Below are 19,684 nucleotides of genomic sequence, written 5' to 3' on the forward strand. Positions count from 1 at the left end.
TGTTGCAGACAAGCACCCAGGGGCTGCAATTATTTGTATATTTCATGTATAAACCATTTGATTGGAGAACCATATTTCAATATGCATGTGGTATGACAGAACTGCTGAAGAGGAAAGGTGCTTCTGCGTCTGAGATGTGATGTACTTAGTCCCTCAGTTGTGTCTGACTCTTTGCAACCCCATGGACTGTAGCCTGCCAGGGTCCTCCGTCCCTGGGGATTCTCCAGGCAAGAAACTGGAGTAGGTGGCCATACCCTCCTCCAGGGGATCCTCCCAACCCAGATCTCCTGCACTGCAGGCAGACTCTTCACTGTCTGAGCCACCAGGGAAGCCCAAGAATACTGGAATGCCTAACTGAGATGGGTGTTTTCAACTCTACACGGGATAAAGTATGATTAGCAAACGAAAGTAAGAATGTGTTCACATCACATTTCTAACTGGTGAGAGCAAGCTTTGATGCAGGAGGAAGACTTTTAATTCAGAAGTTTACCTTCAACTCTGCCATTTGACAGACGGTTGTTTGCCGCTCTAGCTTCCAAGTTTTAAGTGGAGTCTGCAACCTACCCCAAGAGACAACCATCAAGAGTGAATAATTATATTTTAATAAAGCCCTCTGTAAAGCGTAATGCAACAAACAACAAAAACCAGCATAATGATAGAGAACTGGACGTTGCTAACTTTCTTAAACATGCATGACAGACTTTTTGTAGGCAGCTTGCTGAGAAGTTAGCAAAGATGGCAACTTAAGTGTCACAAAGCCCAGTGGCATGCCAGAAAGAAGTGGGAACCAGCTGACTGGTGAAATCAGGAGAACTCACAGGACATTCCAGAGGAATATGAGAAAACATCCTTTCCTCTAATGGTGGCAAAGGGTAAGGAAGAAAGGAGAGAAGGCTCAGCAATCCAGGGCAAAGCTCTATTTTACACAAGTTACCCTACCCAGTAAGGTGCTGAAGGTGTTCGCTGCACTTAGGCTAAGTCACAGTGAGAGCCCAACAGCTTCTTATTCAACTGCTGCCCACAGCGATAACCTGGGACTTCTGCTCAAGAACACAGCAATCTCACACTGAGAACTCAGCAGAGGCTATGTGGGGGCTTCTTCAAAGAGGGTTGGCCCAGGAAAAGGGACAGTGGCCTACTTGTGTGTCCAGGAATCTGGGGCTTGGCTTAGCTACTTTTAGAGAAGGAAGAATGTGTGCCCTGTGGACTTCTGTTTTTGATGGGGGGTGGGGGTGGTGGGTCATAGTAAGGGACCTAAGGTAGCATTCCCCACTGCAGTTCACTCGAAAAACATCAATCTTGTTTCAGGTGAGTGAACAGACAAAGACACTGACCCAAACAGAAGGTGAGGGGAACAAATGCCCACAGAAGCCTGATATGGCAGTAGCAGTGGCCGTCCCGGCTAAGGAATGCAGAAGAAGCCAGCGCATTTCGGGGGGTCAGGTGGAAAAACTGCAAAGAAAACAGGTTAGCTAGAATTTCTGATTCCTCCTGTATCCCACACACCCCCTCTCTCACCCTGAACGTGTTATCAGAGGCTTAACTTTGCTTACATTAAAAAGTCCCTTTAAAAGGGAAGAAGTGGGGAGGTTATTTGCTATGTTAGGTCAAGAAAAAGCTTTTGAGCATAGAGACATTTTATCTTTAATATCCTGCTCATCAAGAAGTCCTGCTAGTGATGGTGGATCCTTATACATCAGAGAAGAAAACCATCTGATCATCTTTTAGTTCTATGATATACCTGGCAACATTTATGTGACTAGTGTTCCATGCAGCAGAGAATAAAAATGACAGGTAAGACTGCATGTTCTATTGGGCCTCTTGAAAGAAAATCAACCTCAAATACGAAAAATGTAGTATCTAGTCCTAAAATGTATATAGGCTATACCTTACTACATCATGTACAATTACAGAAACCAAGGGGAACGAGTGTAGAAAATAAAGGCAGGCCAAAGAGGGTGGGGCAAGAGTCCAAACCCAAATGTAATGATATGAGAAAGAAGCATGTGTGTCCACTTTAGAGGACATGTGATGTAAGAAAAGAAACTGAGGATGAAAGCAAAGTACTGTGAAAAGAATATGATAAAGTGAGATATATTTTATTAAGCAGTTATTTCTGGGATCAATTTCCCTATGCATTAGTTATTGGGAATTTAGTGATTAGTTATGTGGTTCTCACCATTAAAAATAAACAAAGCTGAATATAAGGAAAATAATGATATTTAAAAGATGTTTCAGTAAAGAGACGAATGGACATTTAACAGGGAAGCCATATATAACGTTGTATAGGAAAAACTAAATTATAGCTAACATGAAACTTGACAGCAGAAAAAATAGCCTTTGCTAAGAGAAGGGGGGTCAGGAGCAGGTGACAGACAGCAAACTGGCCTCTGAAATGCCACACTAACAGGTTTTCAGGCTACCTATCAGCAACCTGGGGTGAGTCAAGAGGGAATCTACTGCCATAAACAAAACAACGAATGGGTTCTTTTCAAAGAAAAGACAAGAAGTATGATCATGGAGCAGTAGAAACAATGAATCCTATTTATGTGAGAAAGGAGTAAGTCAGTCAATAGGGTATATATGAAAAGAAGAAAACGGAAGAGATGACAGAAAGACAGTGAGATTTACTACATTCCTAAGAAAATAATATGTTAATGATAGTAAAATTGGGTAACATTGGCTGTAGAGGAACAATTTTGACTATGCAAACATACCAAGCATGTAACTGAAATAACTGTGCTGACACTACATGTGAAACCATCTGTTACATGGCAAGTCTGTGCACCTGTCAGGTGGGCGATTACTAAGGGCAATGGCCAGGTCCGCATACCTGTAATCCACAGAGACACTTAATAGCTTTTTAAGCCAAGCTGTCTTATTGCTCCGCCCAGAAAATTCTAGGAAATGTTGGTAACAGCAATATGGTAACAACCGCTTAACTTGAATTGTAAGCATTTTTTATTTACTTGTCTACACTCTTTGCCAGAAGTGCTAATAAGCAGAGGAGTAGTTACTGAAGCAGAAGAGAGGAGAAGCAGAGGCCATGAATAATCCATCAGCTGGAGCATTAGCTCCTGGACACCTAGTATCTGACTCTCTTGGCTGATTATAAACACTCCACAGTTGATAACACTCTATCTTCATGTAACTAACATTTAATTATTAGAAGTACATAATTACTTGTTTAAGAATATAAATGAGTTACTATTAGGAAGAAAGTTTAGGTCACTTAAGACTATTGGGAAGTTAAAACTATGAGTTGCTGGTTAAACAGAAAGGAAAGAAGGAAGAAATACAGGTTATTATGATTTATAGAAAGGACTTTGAAACCAATGAAGAGACTAACTTTTCCTTACTCCAGAAACAACTAAGAATGACAACAAGGGGCAATATGCCACGATAGGATTTACTTGCCTATTTTTGACCTTTTCTTTTTTTAAAGAAATGTGGCCACTCTAAAAAGTGATTATGTAAAAGTATGAGATTGTTTTACATCCTTCCTACACAGAAAGCGTAAACAAACATCTTCAAGGAGTGAATGAACTTAAAAGAAAAATTCTGTGGATCTGTAACAAGAACAACTTAGCTTAGTCAATTTTCATTAAAAACTTAACTATGTGCATTTTTCTTTATGTATAAACCACATGCCAATAAAAAGTTAAAAATAATCACTAGTTAAAAAACAAACGAAACTGTCTAAATAAATCCTGAAAAACCAAGTGTTTTGACAGGGCTTTCAGAGTAATAGAAGACAAAGAAAACACCAGGATAATGCTAATAGATAAGCACATACCATGAGGCTAAAGTACCCCATAATGCTGGTGGTAAGCTACTGGGACTGGAAAACTGAAAACTGAATCTTCTTGGTGGGTACCAGTACTCTGCCTCATGGTGACATTAACAGTAGTGGACTGTTAAAAAGCGAAAAACATACTAGGACACAATTCCCTTCTCCGATACCAGACAATGAAAGATAGCTGTGGATTTATAGCCATGGTGATGATGGTTTCCTCCCTCCAGTTCTTATAAGAAGCTGGCCTGCCTGGGCATCCGCCTCAGACCCTCAGAAGAGCACTCATCTCCCTGAACCACTAGACTCAGCACACGTGGGAATTCCATTAATGCAAGTGGACTGGGAAGGAACAAGTTTGTTACTTTACCCTGGTCCAACAAAGACTGGACTGGGAATGAATTTATGTCCCTCACTTCCCCAACAGTCCCACTACAAAGATGTAGCTGTCCAGAGTTTATGGTGCTGAATTCAAACAAGAAACCAGAAAAATATAACTGAGGTGCAGACCATAGCCACACCAGCCAAATCTCCAAGGGAACTGAGACTTCAGGACTTCGTGTAATTGGTCTCCTTTTTTCAACTCTGTATATTTGGGGTATGTTTCCCACAAGTAACCGAATTCCTATAGTACAAGTGAATTTTATTTGGGCTATATTGATATGATGTGGAGTTCCATCTTTAGCGATAATACACATGTTGTGTATCATCACAAAGATAATACACAAAGAAAGAAAAGTTGACTAAAGTTTGTTAATGCTAATATTATTTTATTTTTGTCTATTTAAATGCTTACCTCTTTGACACTATGTGTTACTGCCCATATTAGAAAAACTCTTGACATCACCTGGAAAGAAGTCAGGACAACAGAAGATGGAACAATTCCTGAAAGAAAATTTAGGATGGGTAAATAAATGTATTGTACTGAGTTTCAAAATGTAACAGATTTCCTAAAACATCCAAATTTTAATGTTTAAAGCCATCATGAGCAGCTGAAATTTATCTACATTGCTATATAGACTATGTTTTTCAGTGTAGTCAATATTAAAACTTTTTCCTCCCTCAAAACAATAATATTATTAATGGTAATTGCAAACCATGGAATCTAGGTAACTTTCCTAGGTCTTTCAAAGTCACTGACAAAGTACAGTATTTTTTAACACTTTTATAGGCAGAAAAAATAAAACCATTGCTTAATGCTTAAAATTAGACATTGAGAGCTCATTTTACAATATGGGTTTCAGAAATGAACAGGCAACTATGGAAAGGAAAATCAACTGTCTGTGTCAACAGAATGTTGAAAGCTCCTGGCTTTCAGACTGGATATGATACACCAACAGTTAGGTTGGCATCTTTTATATTTTGCCAACAAGTAGACAAACTCAAAGTTTATATACCATTTTTTCTCACCTTATTCATTAGGGTAAGCACTGGTACAATTATCTTTCCAATATCCTCAAGTTATAATGCTAGAATCATCTTTAGTTATTTTCGATAATTATCAAGTTCTGCTAGGTTTACATTTCTTTGGCTTTCTCCCTTCCATTCCTATAACCACAGTCCATATCTAGAGACCAGCCACCACCATTGTATAAAAATCTTCCCTCCTTTAATTCATCTTAAGCTGAGTAATAATTCATTATCTAAAAATATTCTCCTCTCTATAACTCCACATTGGCAAGGAACTGCTATAAAAATCAAATCTGGAAGCAGAACTATGGGTATCCAGTCCAATAACCTCGCCACCATTTCTCTCTGGTCATATTGCTGTCAGTAACTAGACTTACCAACTTCCCAGACCTGTCAGGTTGCATGTGGGCAACTCCACACTTGCCAGGAACCCCTTATTACAGGTAGTAAATTCTTAATTCACTTTAAAACTAACTTCATCTTCAATACATTCAGTGGACTATCCCTGATCAATTTTCATTCTTCTAAGCCCTCTAAAATCACTCAGACTTCTGGACATTTATATAGCTGGACAAACTACAACTTGCCAAAAGACCATGTACAATCATATGAAGCTAAAATTACCTCTATAGGTTTGGCTACAAAAGAAAATTATTTTATATCTCATTAAGAAAAAGATATGCTACATCCTATTAGAATGAGTTTTAAAGATCTGGGCTTTGAAGAGGTATGGTTTGGTTTTCAAAAGCAAGTAAAATGGACATGTCAAGCACAATGCTGGCATATAAAGATGCTCAATAAACCTTTATAGAATGAATGAAAGTTAGTCACTCAGTTGTGTCCAACTCTTTGTGACCCCCATGGACTACAGTCCGCCAGCCTCCTCTGTCCATGGGATTTCCCAGGCAAGAATATTGGGATGGGGAATAATGGAGTGCCATTTCCTTCTCCAGGGAAACAGAATGAATACAAAAATATAAACATATGGACATATAAATATATGGAATAGAACCGAGTCTGGAAGTAAACCCTCACATTCATAGTCACTTGATTTTTCAACAAGAGTGCCAAGACAAATCAATGGAAAAATATTTGTCTTTTCAACAAATGGTTCTGGGATAACTGAATATCTAAAGAATGGAGCTGAGACACTTTCTTAGACCAAATACAAAAAATCACTCCAGGTGGATCAAAGATCTAAACGTAAGAGGTAAAATAACTCTTTGAAGAAAACATAGATGTAAATTTCTGTGATTCTGGATTAGGCAATGGTTGATCAGATATGAAAACAAAAGCACAAGAAATAATATTGGGCTTTATCAAAACTAAAAACTTACTGTGTGTCAAAGGACATTAAGACAGTGAAAAGAAAACCCACAGGAGAAAGTATCTATAAATATATATATAATCTGGAACTTATATGTAAAATATATAAAAGCTCTTATAATTCAATAATAAAAGAAAACCCAATTTAAAAGTGAGCAAAGGATTTGAGTGGACATTTTTCCAAAGAAAATATGCAAATGGTTAATAAGCACATGAAGAGGTGCTCAACATCATTAGAGAAACGAAAATTAAAGTCATAATGAGATAGATACACTTCACATCCACTTGGAGGGCTACCATTAAAAAGACATACAATAACAAAATCAAACCAGTCAATCTTAAAGGAAATCAACCCTGAATATTCATTGGAAGGACTGTGGTAAAAGCTGAAACTCCAATACTTTGGCCACCTGATTTGAAGAGTAGACTCACTGGAAAAGACCCTAATGCTGGGAAAGATTGAAGGCAAAAGGAGATCGGGGCGGCAGATGATAAGATGGTTACACAGCATCACTGACTCAATGGACACAAATTTGAGCAAACTCCGTGGGATACTGGAAGACACAGGAGCCCAGTGTGCTACAATCCATGGGCTCACAAAGAGTCAGACCTGACTTAGCAACTGAACAACAACAACAACATAATAACAAGTACTGGTGAGGATGTGAAGCTGGAACCCTCATACACTGCTGACGGGATTAGAAAATAGTGCAGCCACTCTGGAAAACAGTCTGCCTCAAAATGTTAAATACAAAATTATCCTATGACCCAGAAATTTCACTCTTAGAATATATACACCCAAGAGAAATGAGAACATTTATCAGTTCAGTTCAGTCACTCAGTCGTGTCCGACTCTCTGCGACCCCATGAATCGCAGCACACCAGGCCTCCCTGTCCATCACCAACTCCCGGGGTTTACTCAAACTCATGTCCATTGTCAGTGATGCCATCCAGCCATCTCATCCTCTGTCGTCCCCTTCTCCTCCTGCCCCCAATCCCTCCCAGCATCAGAGTCTTTTCCAATGAGTCAACTTTTCACACGAGGTGGCCAAAGTATTGGAGTTTCAGCTTTAGCATCAGTCCTTCCAATGAACACCCAGGACTGATCTCATTTAGAATGGACTGGTTGGATCTCCTTGCAGTCCAAGGGACTCTCAAGAGTCTTCTCCAACACCACAGTTCAAAAGCATCTATCTATCTATCTATCTATCTATCTATCTATCTATCTATATGCCCACACGAAAACTTTTATACAAATGTTTATAGCCCCATGGAGAGGGCAATGGCACCCCACTTCAGCACTCTTGCCTGGAGAATCCCATGGACGGAGGAGCTCAGTGGGCCGCAGTCCATGGGGTCGCTAAGAGTCAGACACGACTGAGTGACTTCATTTTCACTTTTCACTTTCCTGAATTGGAGAAGGAAATGGCAACCCACTCCAATGTTCTTGCCTGGAGAATCCCAGGGACAGGGGAGCCTCATGGGCTGCCGTCTATTGGGTTGCACAGAGTCGGACATGACTGAAGCGACTTAGTAGCAGCAGCAGCAGCATACTAGCCCCAAAGTAGAAATGTTAAAAATGTCCATCAACAGATGAAGGGATAAATAAAATGTGGCATAGCCATACAATGGGACATTAGAAATAAAATAGAAAGTAATAGAGAAAAGAAATGAAGTAATGATACATGCTACAATATTAATGAACCTTAAAACATGATGCTGAGTGAAGAAGCCAGTTACAAAAGAACACGTGCCGGAAGCCAGTGACAAGGTCATGAGGAAGGAAGCTGACATACGCAAGGCGTGCTCAGACTTCAGGGGCCCCTCTGGAAATTCCTAAGCATGTACCCCAACAAAAATCTGCCGGTTTTGTGCTCTGCTTTTCCGCTCTTCTGACATTCTCTGGAAAAAGTCAATTCAGGGCTTTAGTCTTCTGCATTTGAAAGTGTTTCAATCCAAAAACCCCTCTGATGGCTTTTTAGCCTGCTTGCAGGACTCGTACAACTGCGAGTGTGATTGTTTGAGGCCTCCTGACCGCAGGAGGCACAGGAAGCTTAAAACATCCTAGGAATGTAGGGGCTTCCGAAGAATCAAAGTCATTAGAATAGGACTGATTAAAAGTTTCATTTGTTCAGTCAATACTTGCTGCCAAATTTTCATATCCTTTATTAGTAGATATAGTTGGTATATAGAAAAACAAGTAGTAGACCTGGTATTAGCAACATTAGATCTTTGAGTTAAGTACCTTCTTTGTTATAACCCACTGCGCCTTTGTTCTATAGGGATGTAACTTTAGCGCTTTAAGGAAATGCAGATTAAAGAAAAACAGTTAGGGGAAACGAAATATTCATTAAGGAAGAGAGCCAAAAAGTGTTAACAAGCCTCTTGGCCAGAAGATAATATAAATCACCTGAGACCTTTTGTATACAAAATGATATACGGAAAGAGTCTGGGCTGCGAACGCTACATAATTTTGTGTTACCCATTGATCTCCATGTTTTATCAAAAGTATAAAAGGCCTTCTGAACAATAAAGGATGGGACCAGTTTCTCGGACTAGTCTCTCCGCCTGGTTTCTTGGGAATCTGGCTCCCCCTGTGTCTCTCTCTTTCTCTCTTCTCTCTCTTTCCCTCCCTCCACTTTTTACTTTAATTTCAGGCTGAATCTCCACCTGGGGCGTGGAGGCTCGCCAAGTCTACTTACTTGCCCTGGTTGTTAAGACCCCCGCGAAAGGGAGCCTAAGGTGAGGCACCCTTAGATATTCAAGCGGGCGCCGGTGGCCCAACGTAGATGGTGCAAATTCCTTATCTGGAATTTTATTGGTCTTCCACGTAAACCAAGCTATTCAGCCCTCTTTCTCCGCTTAATCTCCCTACTACACTATAGTTTCTTAATCTAATCTTATATTAATAAATAAACAAGTCTTTCCACGCCAACGCCATCCACCCTTCGAATTCCCTGGATCCACCGGGGCTGGACCCCAGCAAACACATATTATATAATTCAATTAAGATGAAATATCCAGAGTAGGCAAAATTATAGAGACAGAAAGGAAATTAGTAGTGACCTAGGCCTGGGAGGTTAGGAAGAAAATGGAAAGTAATTGTCAGTAGGTACACAGTTTTGTTTTAGGGTAATGAAAATGTTCTAAAATTGATTATGTTCTAAAACTGTACACTCTAAATGAATGAATCGAATGGTATGTGAATAAACCTTTTATTTAAATGCACGAATGAAATATAGAGCCTGATGGTATAACATGTAATACTGCTAAAGAAGCTAATTAGTAAGTCAAACATTAAGTGAATATACTTAGCCAGATCACAATTCCAATAAGAAAAACTAAAAAAGATTGACAATCGAAAGTTTTCTTAAATGAGTTATCAAGTACTTGCCACTTAAGGAAAGACCACCACTCTTTCTAGCTTTTTTTTTAGCTCATAGACCAGCTCATCACGTAAAAATTCATATTTTTTTCCTTTAATTTCTGCTCTTTTATCACTGAAACAACGGGCTAGACGGCTAATGGTTTGAGCAGTACTCTGGGGCTGCTGCTATATTTGGTTGGGGATCAAAAAAGTCCAGGATCTGGACCTCAGACTTCCAAGCTCAAAAATCTGATTTTATGTCACTTAAGAGCAAGAATTAGGCTCTTGGGAAAAACCAACTCATTAATCAAATTCACACGAGACTAGCTAACAAACCAAAATGTCAATTTATTCACTTGTAATATACACACAGCCTTTGTAATAACTGAATGACTAGGATTTTAGAGACCCTCATCTAGGGGTGCATTTTTTGCTGTAAAAATTAGAATGCTTTGTAAGTGTGATTTTAAACAGGTGTTTGGGAGATCTGGAGATGAATATCACCATTCAACTATGTATGGCTTTATTAATTACCCCTTCTCTACTACAAAGCTCCCTTTCCTAGGAAACATGGTTATTTATATGTTTCCCTTTCAAAAGTGCTAAACAAGAATTATTTGATTGCTTTCTAAGGAAAGCAAGTAAATTTGGGTGACCAAAAATAAAGATTTACTTTTTTGGTAAATTTCCCACCAGTCTTTTCTTCTGTTTTTAAATACAGTTCAACTTCTATTGTTTATACTCTTTGTGGCTTGCTTTTCTCATTCAACATTTTAAGAAATTTTCTATCTTACAACATATTAAAAATATTTTAACTTGAGTCATAATATCCCTTTGAGTAGACTATATTTGTCTCTTCTTCTGTGAGACATTTATATTGTTCCAATTTCTTGATACTATAAGTGAAGTAATTAAGTATTAAAAATAACACTTAAAATTTTTTTGAGGCTTAGATCCTTCTTTGAAAAAAAAAAAAAAAAAAAGGATTATTTCCTTGGGACAGTTCCCAGAAGTGTAACTACTAGGTCAAATGGCATGAATGCCTTTAAAGCTCTTGAAATATACCACCAAACTGCTTTCCAAAAAGTTTGTATCAATATACACTCCTACTAGCAGCATGGAAGCGTGCCTGCTTTAGCACTGCCTCAGCAGTATATTTAAATTTGAGTAAGTTAGGGAATGAAAAGCCGATCAATGCTAATTTGACACAGATGCAGAGATGTTTTTGGCTTTGCCTGCAGGTGCTCCCACATTCCTGTTCCAGAGAATCTGGCTATTTAGGCACCTGGAATTTTTCCAAGTGATGCCATCTATACCAACTCTCACTTTACTTAGTTTCTACAGCATAGACCCTCCCTCAACCAGTCACCCAGTATACTGCACTTCTGACCCTCATGACAGCAGATCTTTTCTAGACTTCTAACAGTCAATCCCACTGTGATTATATCTGTTCTACCATTACCCTTTATTCGAACACAGTGTTCTTTAACACAGCATATCAAAACTACCCACACTGCACACTTTTGCTGTTGATGATTGCTTCAACTGGCTGTTTCCAAATGACAAAGAGAGATTCTGCAACCTGATCAGTAAGCTATTACTAGATCAAAATTCATTCAAAATGATTACTAGGTATGTATTGTTGGGTGGTTTAGTAGCTAAGTCATGTCTGACTCTTTTTGCGATCCCATGGACTGTAGTCAGCCAGGTTCTTTGGTCCATGAGATTTATCTATTGGACAGAAGTATTGAGAGGAACCTATCACTTAATTCAGCAAATATTTTTGGAGCACCTACTCTGTACTGTTCTTCATGCTGGGGGTACAACAGAGAAGGAAAAGTCCCTGCTCCCATGAACTTACACTCTCAGACTATAACTGATTTACTTTGGAATAGCTTTTATTTTTAGCACATTTTCCCCGAAGTTGATGTGGAGCTAGAAAAACATTTGTAAACAGGAAAATGGCATGACTGCTTCTCAGTTTCAGAAAGATATCTCTGTCAGCACTGCAAATATTTGGCAAAGCGAGGTTATAAATTGAGAAATAATTATGAGAATTTATGTTGAAAGGGTGATGAACTTTTAAAGCAAAACACTGGCAGATAAAAGAAACATAGGCACTTGTGTGTGCATGTGTTGAGCAAAAGCTGTATAAAGGGGATCTGGCCATCAGCTTCTCATTTCTCCTGAACCAGGGTGCTATAAGGATGCTCCAACCACCTGAGCCCTGCGAAGCTGAGTAGCACTGAGAAATCCTTCCTGCCTGATGCACCCCTCACATGGGCCAGGTTAGTGGGACTGGGAGACTAGCTACGCATGACCAAGATGAGGATGAAAGTTAAGTACAGGAAAGGCAACACAGGCCAGGAGCAGAGCAGGGCAGTGTTCAGGTGGAGCCCACTACCAAAGAAAGACAGGAGACACAAGGTTGGTGCCAGCAATTAAATGAAATGTGGAAACTGAAATCAGAATCTCCCTACCCAAATTCCAAATCCACTGAACTAAAAATAATGAACATTAAATAACAACAACAAAAATGGCTAGCAGCAACCAGAAAGGAATCGGGTAAACGTTATGTCACACATTTTAAAAAGTGCCAGCCAAGAAAGAAAGGATTATTGCATACCTCCTACTCTGTCCTCAACCCCCAAAAGTGATACTGGTGAATCCAAAAAATTGCAAGAATTTCCACTAACAGGCCTAGATTTGGAGAGAAACACAAATTTCTGACTGGAGTGTGACAGACACGGAGGCTGGAAAGTGGCGGGGAAATGACTAACTGGGAGCCACCTCATTGATGCTAAGCCTTTCAGATCCCCCACAGAGTTGGAAGACTAGTGCAAAGTCCCCTGTGGGGACAGGATATATTTTTTTACAGGGTTGAGGAATTTCAGGATGGAGCAATTAAGTCTCAGAAGAGAAGAAAGAGCTCATGTGTTTTTAAATAAGTAATTCGTTCACCTTGTTCAAAACTTTTAAAGTATAAAAAGATACACAGAGAAAAGCCTCCCTCTCAAATCCATCCTACCACCACTCAGGTGCCCTTCCAGTTAAGCTTTGTCTATCACTCCAGAGATACAGTTTAGGTAATCAATAGCAAATATGTGAGTCAATGTGTAAAGATACATTTATGCACACACTTCCAATTGTTTCCACAATGGCAGTCTTCACATATATACACTATCATGTGTGAAACACAGCTAGTGGGAAGCTGCTGGATAGCACGTGGAGCTTAGCTAGGTGCTTTGTGATGGCCTAGATGGGCAGGATGGGGTAGGGTGGAAGCAGGCTGGAGACGGAGGGAATATATGTAAATGCATGGCTTACTCATGATGCAGTACAGCAGAAACTAACAAAACACTGTAAAGCAATTACACTCCAATGAACAGATAAGAAAAAAAAGTCCTGAAGATCTTTCTATACCAGTACATGCATACAGTTTTAATTATTAAGGCTTTATGTTTTAATATCCATACACTCTCAAGCCCGACCCCCATACCCTCAGCGTGTAGAAAAATACATAAATCAGGAAAATGTCCATCCTTGAACTGTAGCTCTGAGGGAAAAACAACTGAATCTTAAATATTGTGGAAATGCAGTCAGGGCGGATTCAGTAACATTTATATCAGAGCAAAGAAAATGCCTGGACAGAGCTGCTCACAAGACAAAAGGCACAGCAATCAGATGAACATAATGCAAGTAAAATAAAGCATGCATTGTTGGCAGGAGGAGAAGTCAGACAGATCTGAAGCACAAGAAGGATCTGAGGCATCACTGCTGGCTATGAAGATGGACAGGCCATGTGCAAAGACTGGAGAGCACCATCCAATTGCTAGGAGCAACCTAAGGACAATAACCAGAAAGGAAATTGGATCTTAGCACTGTAACCACAAGGAACTGAAATCTGCCAACAAGCTTAGAAGCAGATTTTTCCCTAGAGTCTCTAGATAAGAATCCAGCCCAGCTGATACCTTGATTTTGGCTTTGTGAAATACTAAGCAGAAGACACTCTGGTGGTTCAGATGATAAAGAATCTGCGTGCAATGCAGGAGACCCAGGTTTGATCCCCGGGTTGGGAAGATTCCCTGGAGAAGGAAATGGCAACCTACTCTAGTATTCTTGCCTGGAGAGAGGAGCCTAGCAGGTGAGTCCATGGGGTCACAAAACGTTGGACATGACTGAACGACTAACACTTCCACTTCCAAACCAAAAACACACCTGAGCCCACCGAACTTCTGACCTAAGAGCTAATAAACAGGTGCTAATTTAAGCCAAAAACATTAAATTACAAAAATAAACCAAGCCTTGAATTTAGGAGAAAAGTCAAAGATGTAAGCAACTGGAAGGAAGATGATAATTTCAGAAGATACAGACAATCCAACACAGGATAATTGCTGTCCTCAAAGTAGAGAGACCAACAACAGGGCAGAAAACGCATTTAAGGGTGTAGTCCAAGAAACGAAAGAGCTACATTTATACTGAAAGAACAGTGAACACGTAAAACCGAGAACTTTCTTGACTACAAAAATAATACTTCTGGGATCCAAGGAGAAAAAAAAAAGTTACCTACAAAGTGGCAAGAAAATAAGCCTGGCTTCAGATTTCTCCACAGCAACATTCAATGTCAAAAAACGATGAAGCAACACTATTAATACAAACGTCTGAGGAAAAGAAAGTATGTTCAAGAACATGATACCCAGTCAAGATGTCACTGGCAAAAGGTAGGCACCACTAAATATGTAAGAATTTGTCACATAATGCCTATGGGACTGACCCTGAGAAACACACAGTGTCAGTCAGACAAACTAGACATAAGTCAAAATAAAGAACTCAGGAGTAGGAAAGTCACAGGAAAGGGGTCCACTGTAGGCAACGACTCCATTCACATATAACATTAAAACTAAACAATTACGGCAGTTATAGTCATAGAGCAGAGGGTGCTGTGCGGTGCTGCGCTAAGTCGCTTCTGTTGTCTCCGACTCTCTGTGACCCCATGGACTGTAGCCCGCCAGGCTCCTCTGTCCATGGGATTCTCCAGGCAAGAATACTGGAGTGGGTTGCAGTTTCCTTCTCCAGGAGATCTTCCCAACCCAGGGACTAAACCCAGGTCTCCCGCATTGTAGGCAGCCACTTTACTGTCTGAGCCACCAGAGGGAAGTCCTAATATTAAATTAGTAACAATTTTAAATGGGAGTCAGGGAAGAACTGATGGAAGGATAAATAACAATACTAATTCTCTTATCAGAATTAAGAGTACTGCCTAAAATAAAGCTGAATATAACTTTAATCTAAATTTTTCATAATCTTTTTATTAAACTTCAAGGGACCTTTTGATAAATAATGTTTTTCTCATGCTTAAAGGTTTTATAATGTATTTTTTTTTTTACAAACCCAAAATTTCACTGAAAAATAGCATGTATAGCATGAGCTGTACAACCTGATTCTTCTATTCATTAACTTTTTCTTTCTTTGTATTAACATATATGTAAAGAGAATGCTTCCTGAATGATGCTTATCTAATATTAGTCAGGATTAGCACTATTGGTAGAATCTGGAATCATTTTTAAACTTTATGCACTTTTACACATTACGTAAACTCCATATAAAAGATAAGAGTTAAAATTTTAAAATTAATAAAACCATCATTCTTAACAAGAAACTAAACATTTGGAATCAGTAAAAGATAATTCTGAAATTGAATTAATTTCAATCTTAAACAGAAATTTTCTTAAATATTTTCTCTTAGAGTACAAGCAAATCTTAGGGAAACAAAATATTTCTGACCAAAATGAAGAGAAGGGTGGGAGTATGAAATTCAAGGAAGATGTCTGGCTCTTTTTGTTCTTGTTTTTTAAAGGACTGACAGAGAGGCAGTTTTCTTTCCTTTTTTCCTGGGATATAGGAAACTAACCATTCCTCTTGGGGTTGCAGCACCTGACCCCCCAGAAAGCACTTTTCAATATACTTCACATAAGCACACTTACTTTATTGAGCCTCTGACAAAAGAAATTTGTGTCTTACACTGAAATCAATAGCAAAATCATGGTATTCATATGATGAGCTCTGGATTTGAGACTGGCATTTCAAAAAGATGTACTAAACTGTACGATGGCATTACATTTTGTGTTAAAAGGATAATGTTACTAAATGCTTATTTTTTCACAAAACAGAAATGAATATAAAATCAGGTACAAGAATATTTCATGTATCTAGCATTGGGAAGGACTATGTAGTTAGAAAGAAATCTTTTCCCTTTACGTGACAAAATTTTAAATACAGAGGTGCTTCTCAAACTGGGGCATTTATATGTAGAAGATGTGCATCAGGGTCCAATCCAGCAACATACTACAAGCAATCAAGTATGAACTCAACCCAAAGTAAATAAGATAGAAAAATAACTGCATGTAGGCAACTCTGAGGAGAAGGCAATGGCACTCAGTACTCTTGGCTGGAAAATCCCATCGACCAAGGAGCCTGGTAGGCTGCAGTGCATGGGGTCGCTAAGAGTCAGACACAACTGAGCGACTTCACTTTCACTCTTCACTTTCACGCATTGGAGAAGTAAATGGCAGCCCACTCCAGTGTTCTTGCCTGGAGAATCCCAGGGACAGGGGAGACTGGTTGGTTGCCGTCTATGGGGTTGCACAGAGTCGGACACGACTGAAGCGACTTAGCAGCAGCAGCAGGCAACTCTACTCAGGATTTCACAGTGTGAACAGAGTGAGTGGTGGTCTCAGGTCTCCTGGCCATGCTGATTGTAATTTTACAGTCAAAGATAATCTAACAGTCATCCAATGAGGCCCTGAGCACTGAAAAATTGATGCTTTCAAATTGTGCTGCTGGAGAAGACTCAAGAGTTGCTTGGACAGCAAGGACATCAAACCAGTCAATCCTAAAGGAAATCAACACTGAATATTCACTGGAAGGGTTGATGCTGAAACTCTAATACTTCGGCCACCTGATGCAAAGAACCAACTCATTGGAAAAGACCCTGAAACTGGGAAAGATTGGGGGCAGGAGGAGAAGGGGGCAACAGAGGATGAGATGGTTGGATGGCATCATTGACTTGATGGACATGTGTTGCAGCAAACTCCCGGAGATGGTGAAAGACAGGGAAACCTGGCGTGCTACAGTCCATGGGGGTGGGGGGGGGCAAAGAGTTGGACAGACCTAGCGACTGAACAACAATGAGGCCCCGAATGCGAGCCAACTGCTTTATGTGGAAGAGTAAACACTTTCAGCACTGGAGGAAAAAGTGCCTGTGCTGGACTCACTGAGAATCAATAGTAAGTTATATTGTATTATATGGACAATTTAAGGTATTTTTCATTGAAATTTTACTTCTGCATAACCAATTCTACTTTAGGAGACAAAGCCAGAGGATATACATATAATGTATCTTCATGACTCATTAACTTTTCCCTGAAATTCTGAGGGGAAATCCATTTTTACATTAAAACATAAAGAAGGGAACTTCAAAAGTGTTTGATATTTATGGCAAGTTATTTGGTCTTTACTCTTAGGGTGGAATTACACTTCTCACAGGTATTAGGCAAACTTATGAAAAGCTGGCAAAGCACTACAATATATAACAGAGATATAAGGTAGGAAATTGAGCCTACAGAAGATAGGAGGAGGAAAAATAACTTGAAATCATGGGAGAAATTAATACCTAAACAGATATGGAGAAGGCTTGTGCACTTGCTTGGGGCAGAACCCAAACTTGGCTTAGAGCTCCTTTATGACAGATATAACAAGAGAAAACAATCCATGCATAATTCAGTGTACATGAAAAGACTAGAACCAACAGGCCTGGTTTTCTGAGCCATGTACTTACATGTTAAATGGCTTTGACTACAGTAGTGATTTCAAGTTTACTGGATGTCCTTTTACATGCCTTTACTGTTTCCTCTGTTTCAGATGCCCAGTGGTCAGAGTGTCTGCCACTAATTAAGAATCTCCACTTAATTGAGGTTCTTACATGTAAAAAGTAACAATAAGTTGGCTTTAAGAGAAGCCTTAGAGGTCTTAGAGACTTCTAAAGGAAATGAGCTCCTGAATGCTCATTTGTTGGATGAGCTCAGTCATGTCTGACTCTTTTACAACCTCATAGACTGCATCCCATTAGGCTTCTCTGTCTATGGGATTTCCCAGGCAGGAATACTTTATCCATTGGTTGGTTCCCTGGTGGCTCAGATGGTAAAGCGTCTGCCTGCAATGCGGGAGACCTGGGTTTGATCCCTGGGTTGGGAAGATCCCCTGGAGAAGGAAATGGCAACCCACTCCAGTGCTCTTGCCTAGAAAATTCCATGGATGGAGGAGCCTGGTGGGCTACAGTCCATGGGGTCACAAAGAGTCAAACATGACTGAGTGATTTCACTTTGTTTACCTTTGGGGTCTCTATTTTTTAACAAAGTTACTGGAAGTCTACTCTCTGAATGAGAGCAAAATATACACATGAAAAAAAAATGACTCATTTCCAACCATTCGGAGGATAACACCAAGGGGTGACACATTTTGAAAAAAAAAGAAAACCTAGAAGTATTAGAAGCCATTCTCAGAGAGGACACAAAAAGTCAATCGTAAGTCATGGAAACTTCCTCAAACAGCTGTATTATAGTCAGTATTTTTATAGTAAATTACCATCTGACTAGGTTTAGTGGCCACTGCAGGTGTTTTAGGTCAAACTGTTAATTATAGCTTTGAAATGGGGATAGTTCATATATTTTTCCTTAGCAGAGCTACATAAGTTTTTCTTAAAAAAAAAAAAAAAGACTTATTACTATCTGTATTTTTAAACTTACCAAGTTTTGTCTCAATATACTTCTGAAAATTCTATTACGTGAAGCTTTTGCGAAAGGCTGAACCCAATCTGTCATTTACTGGAAATAAGGCAAGATCTAACAAGTTTGAGAGTAAAATCAATTCCTTACTACTTGAAAAAACAACAATCAAAGGATCTCACTTAAGCAAACCGAAAAATACACTTCTACCAAACCATGTTCTCAGAGTTCTACCAAACCCTGTGTGTAGGGAAGGAATACTGAAGTTTAATTTCACTAGAAAGTTGTCAAAGAAGGCTTCCTTGGGAAAGATTCTCTATTTAAAAGAGCAAGTAACCACAAGGGTTTTCTACATACGGTGATCTTTAGCTAAGAAAATCTTGGCTGTCACAGCTGGAAAGGACCTAAGAGATCAAGTTCAATTCAGTACATGACAGATGAAGAAAGTGAGGTCTGAAGAAGTAAAGTGACTGCCAAGCTTACATGATAACCGAATACAACAAATTAGTATTTATGTTTAAAATTTGGTGATTATTCTCAAAGAAAGTTAATTATTGGTCAACATATAACAGAATTAAAGTATTTTCAACCAATATGACAAAAGGTTAACATTCGAAGCATATAAAGAAATAATTGTTTCTGTCTTTTAAAAAAATCAAGACCCTAATGAGCAAATAAAACAAAGAGCATAAGTAAATAATTCACATAATACCATAAGGACATAATAAACAAACATACGGAAGTATACATAATTTCATAATTAGCAAAAAAGTAATAAATAAGAGTGGGATTCCCTAGTGGCCCAGTGGTAAAGAATCTGCCTGCAAATGCAGAGATGCAGGTTCTATCCCTGGGTCCAGAAGATCCCTTGGAGAAGGAAATGGCAACCCACTCCAGTATTCCTGCCTGGGAAATCCCATGGACAGAGAAGCCTGGTGGGATGCAGTCCATGAGGTTGTAAAAGAGTCAGACACAACTGAGCGACTGAACAGTAATGATAAACAA

General features: G+C 39.2%; 1 protein-coding gene across 2 annotated transcripts in view; it reads right to left on the bottom strand.

Annotated features, from left to right (window-relative positions):
• The window catches only part of HACD2 (3-hydroxyacyl-CoA dehydratase 2), a 93,460-nt gene that overhangs the window by 27,186 nt on the left and 46,590 nt on the right, over positions 1 to 19,684 (bottom strand). The window contains exons 4-6 of one of the 2 annotated variants that reach the window (XM_069555877.1): positions 4,590 to 4,678; positions 3,418 to 3,458; positions 491 to 560 (exon numbers count right to left, since the gene is read on the bottom strand). In XM_069555877.1, coding sequence (XP_069411978.1) covers positions 491 to 560; positions 3,418 to 3,458; positions 4,590 to 4,678 — 200 coding nt within the window. The remainder of the gene's footprint in view (positions 1 to 490; positions 561 to 3,417; positions 3,459 to 4,589; positions 4,679 to 19,684) is intronic. The other variant, XR_011249556.1, reaches the window with a different exon arrangement.

Source organism: Ovis canadensis, chromosome 1 (assembly GCF_042477335.2).
Source record: "Ovis canadensis isolate MfBH-ARS-UI-01 breed Bighorn chromosome 1, ARS-UI_OviCan_v2, whole genome shotgun sequence".
In the NCBI taxonomy this organism is placed as follows: Eukaryota; Metazoa; Chordata; class Mammalia; order Artiodactyla; family Bovidae; genus Ovis; species Ovis canadensis.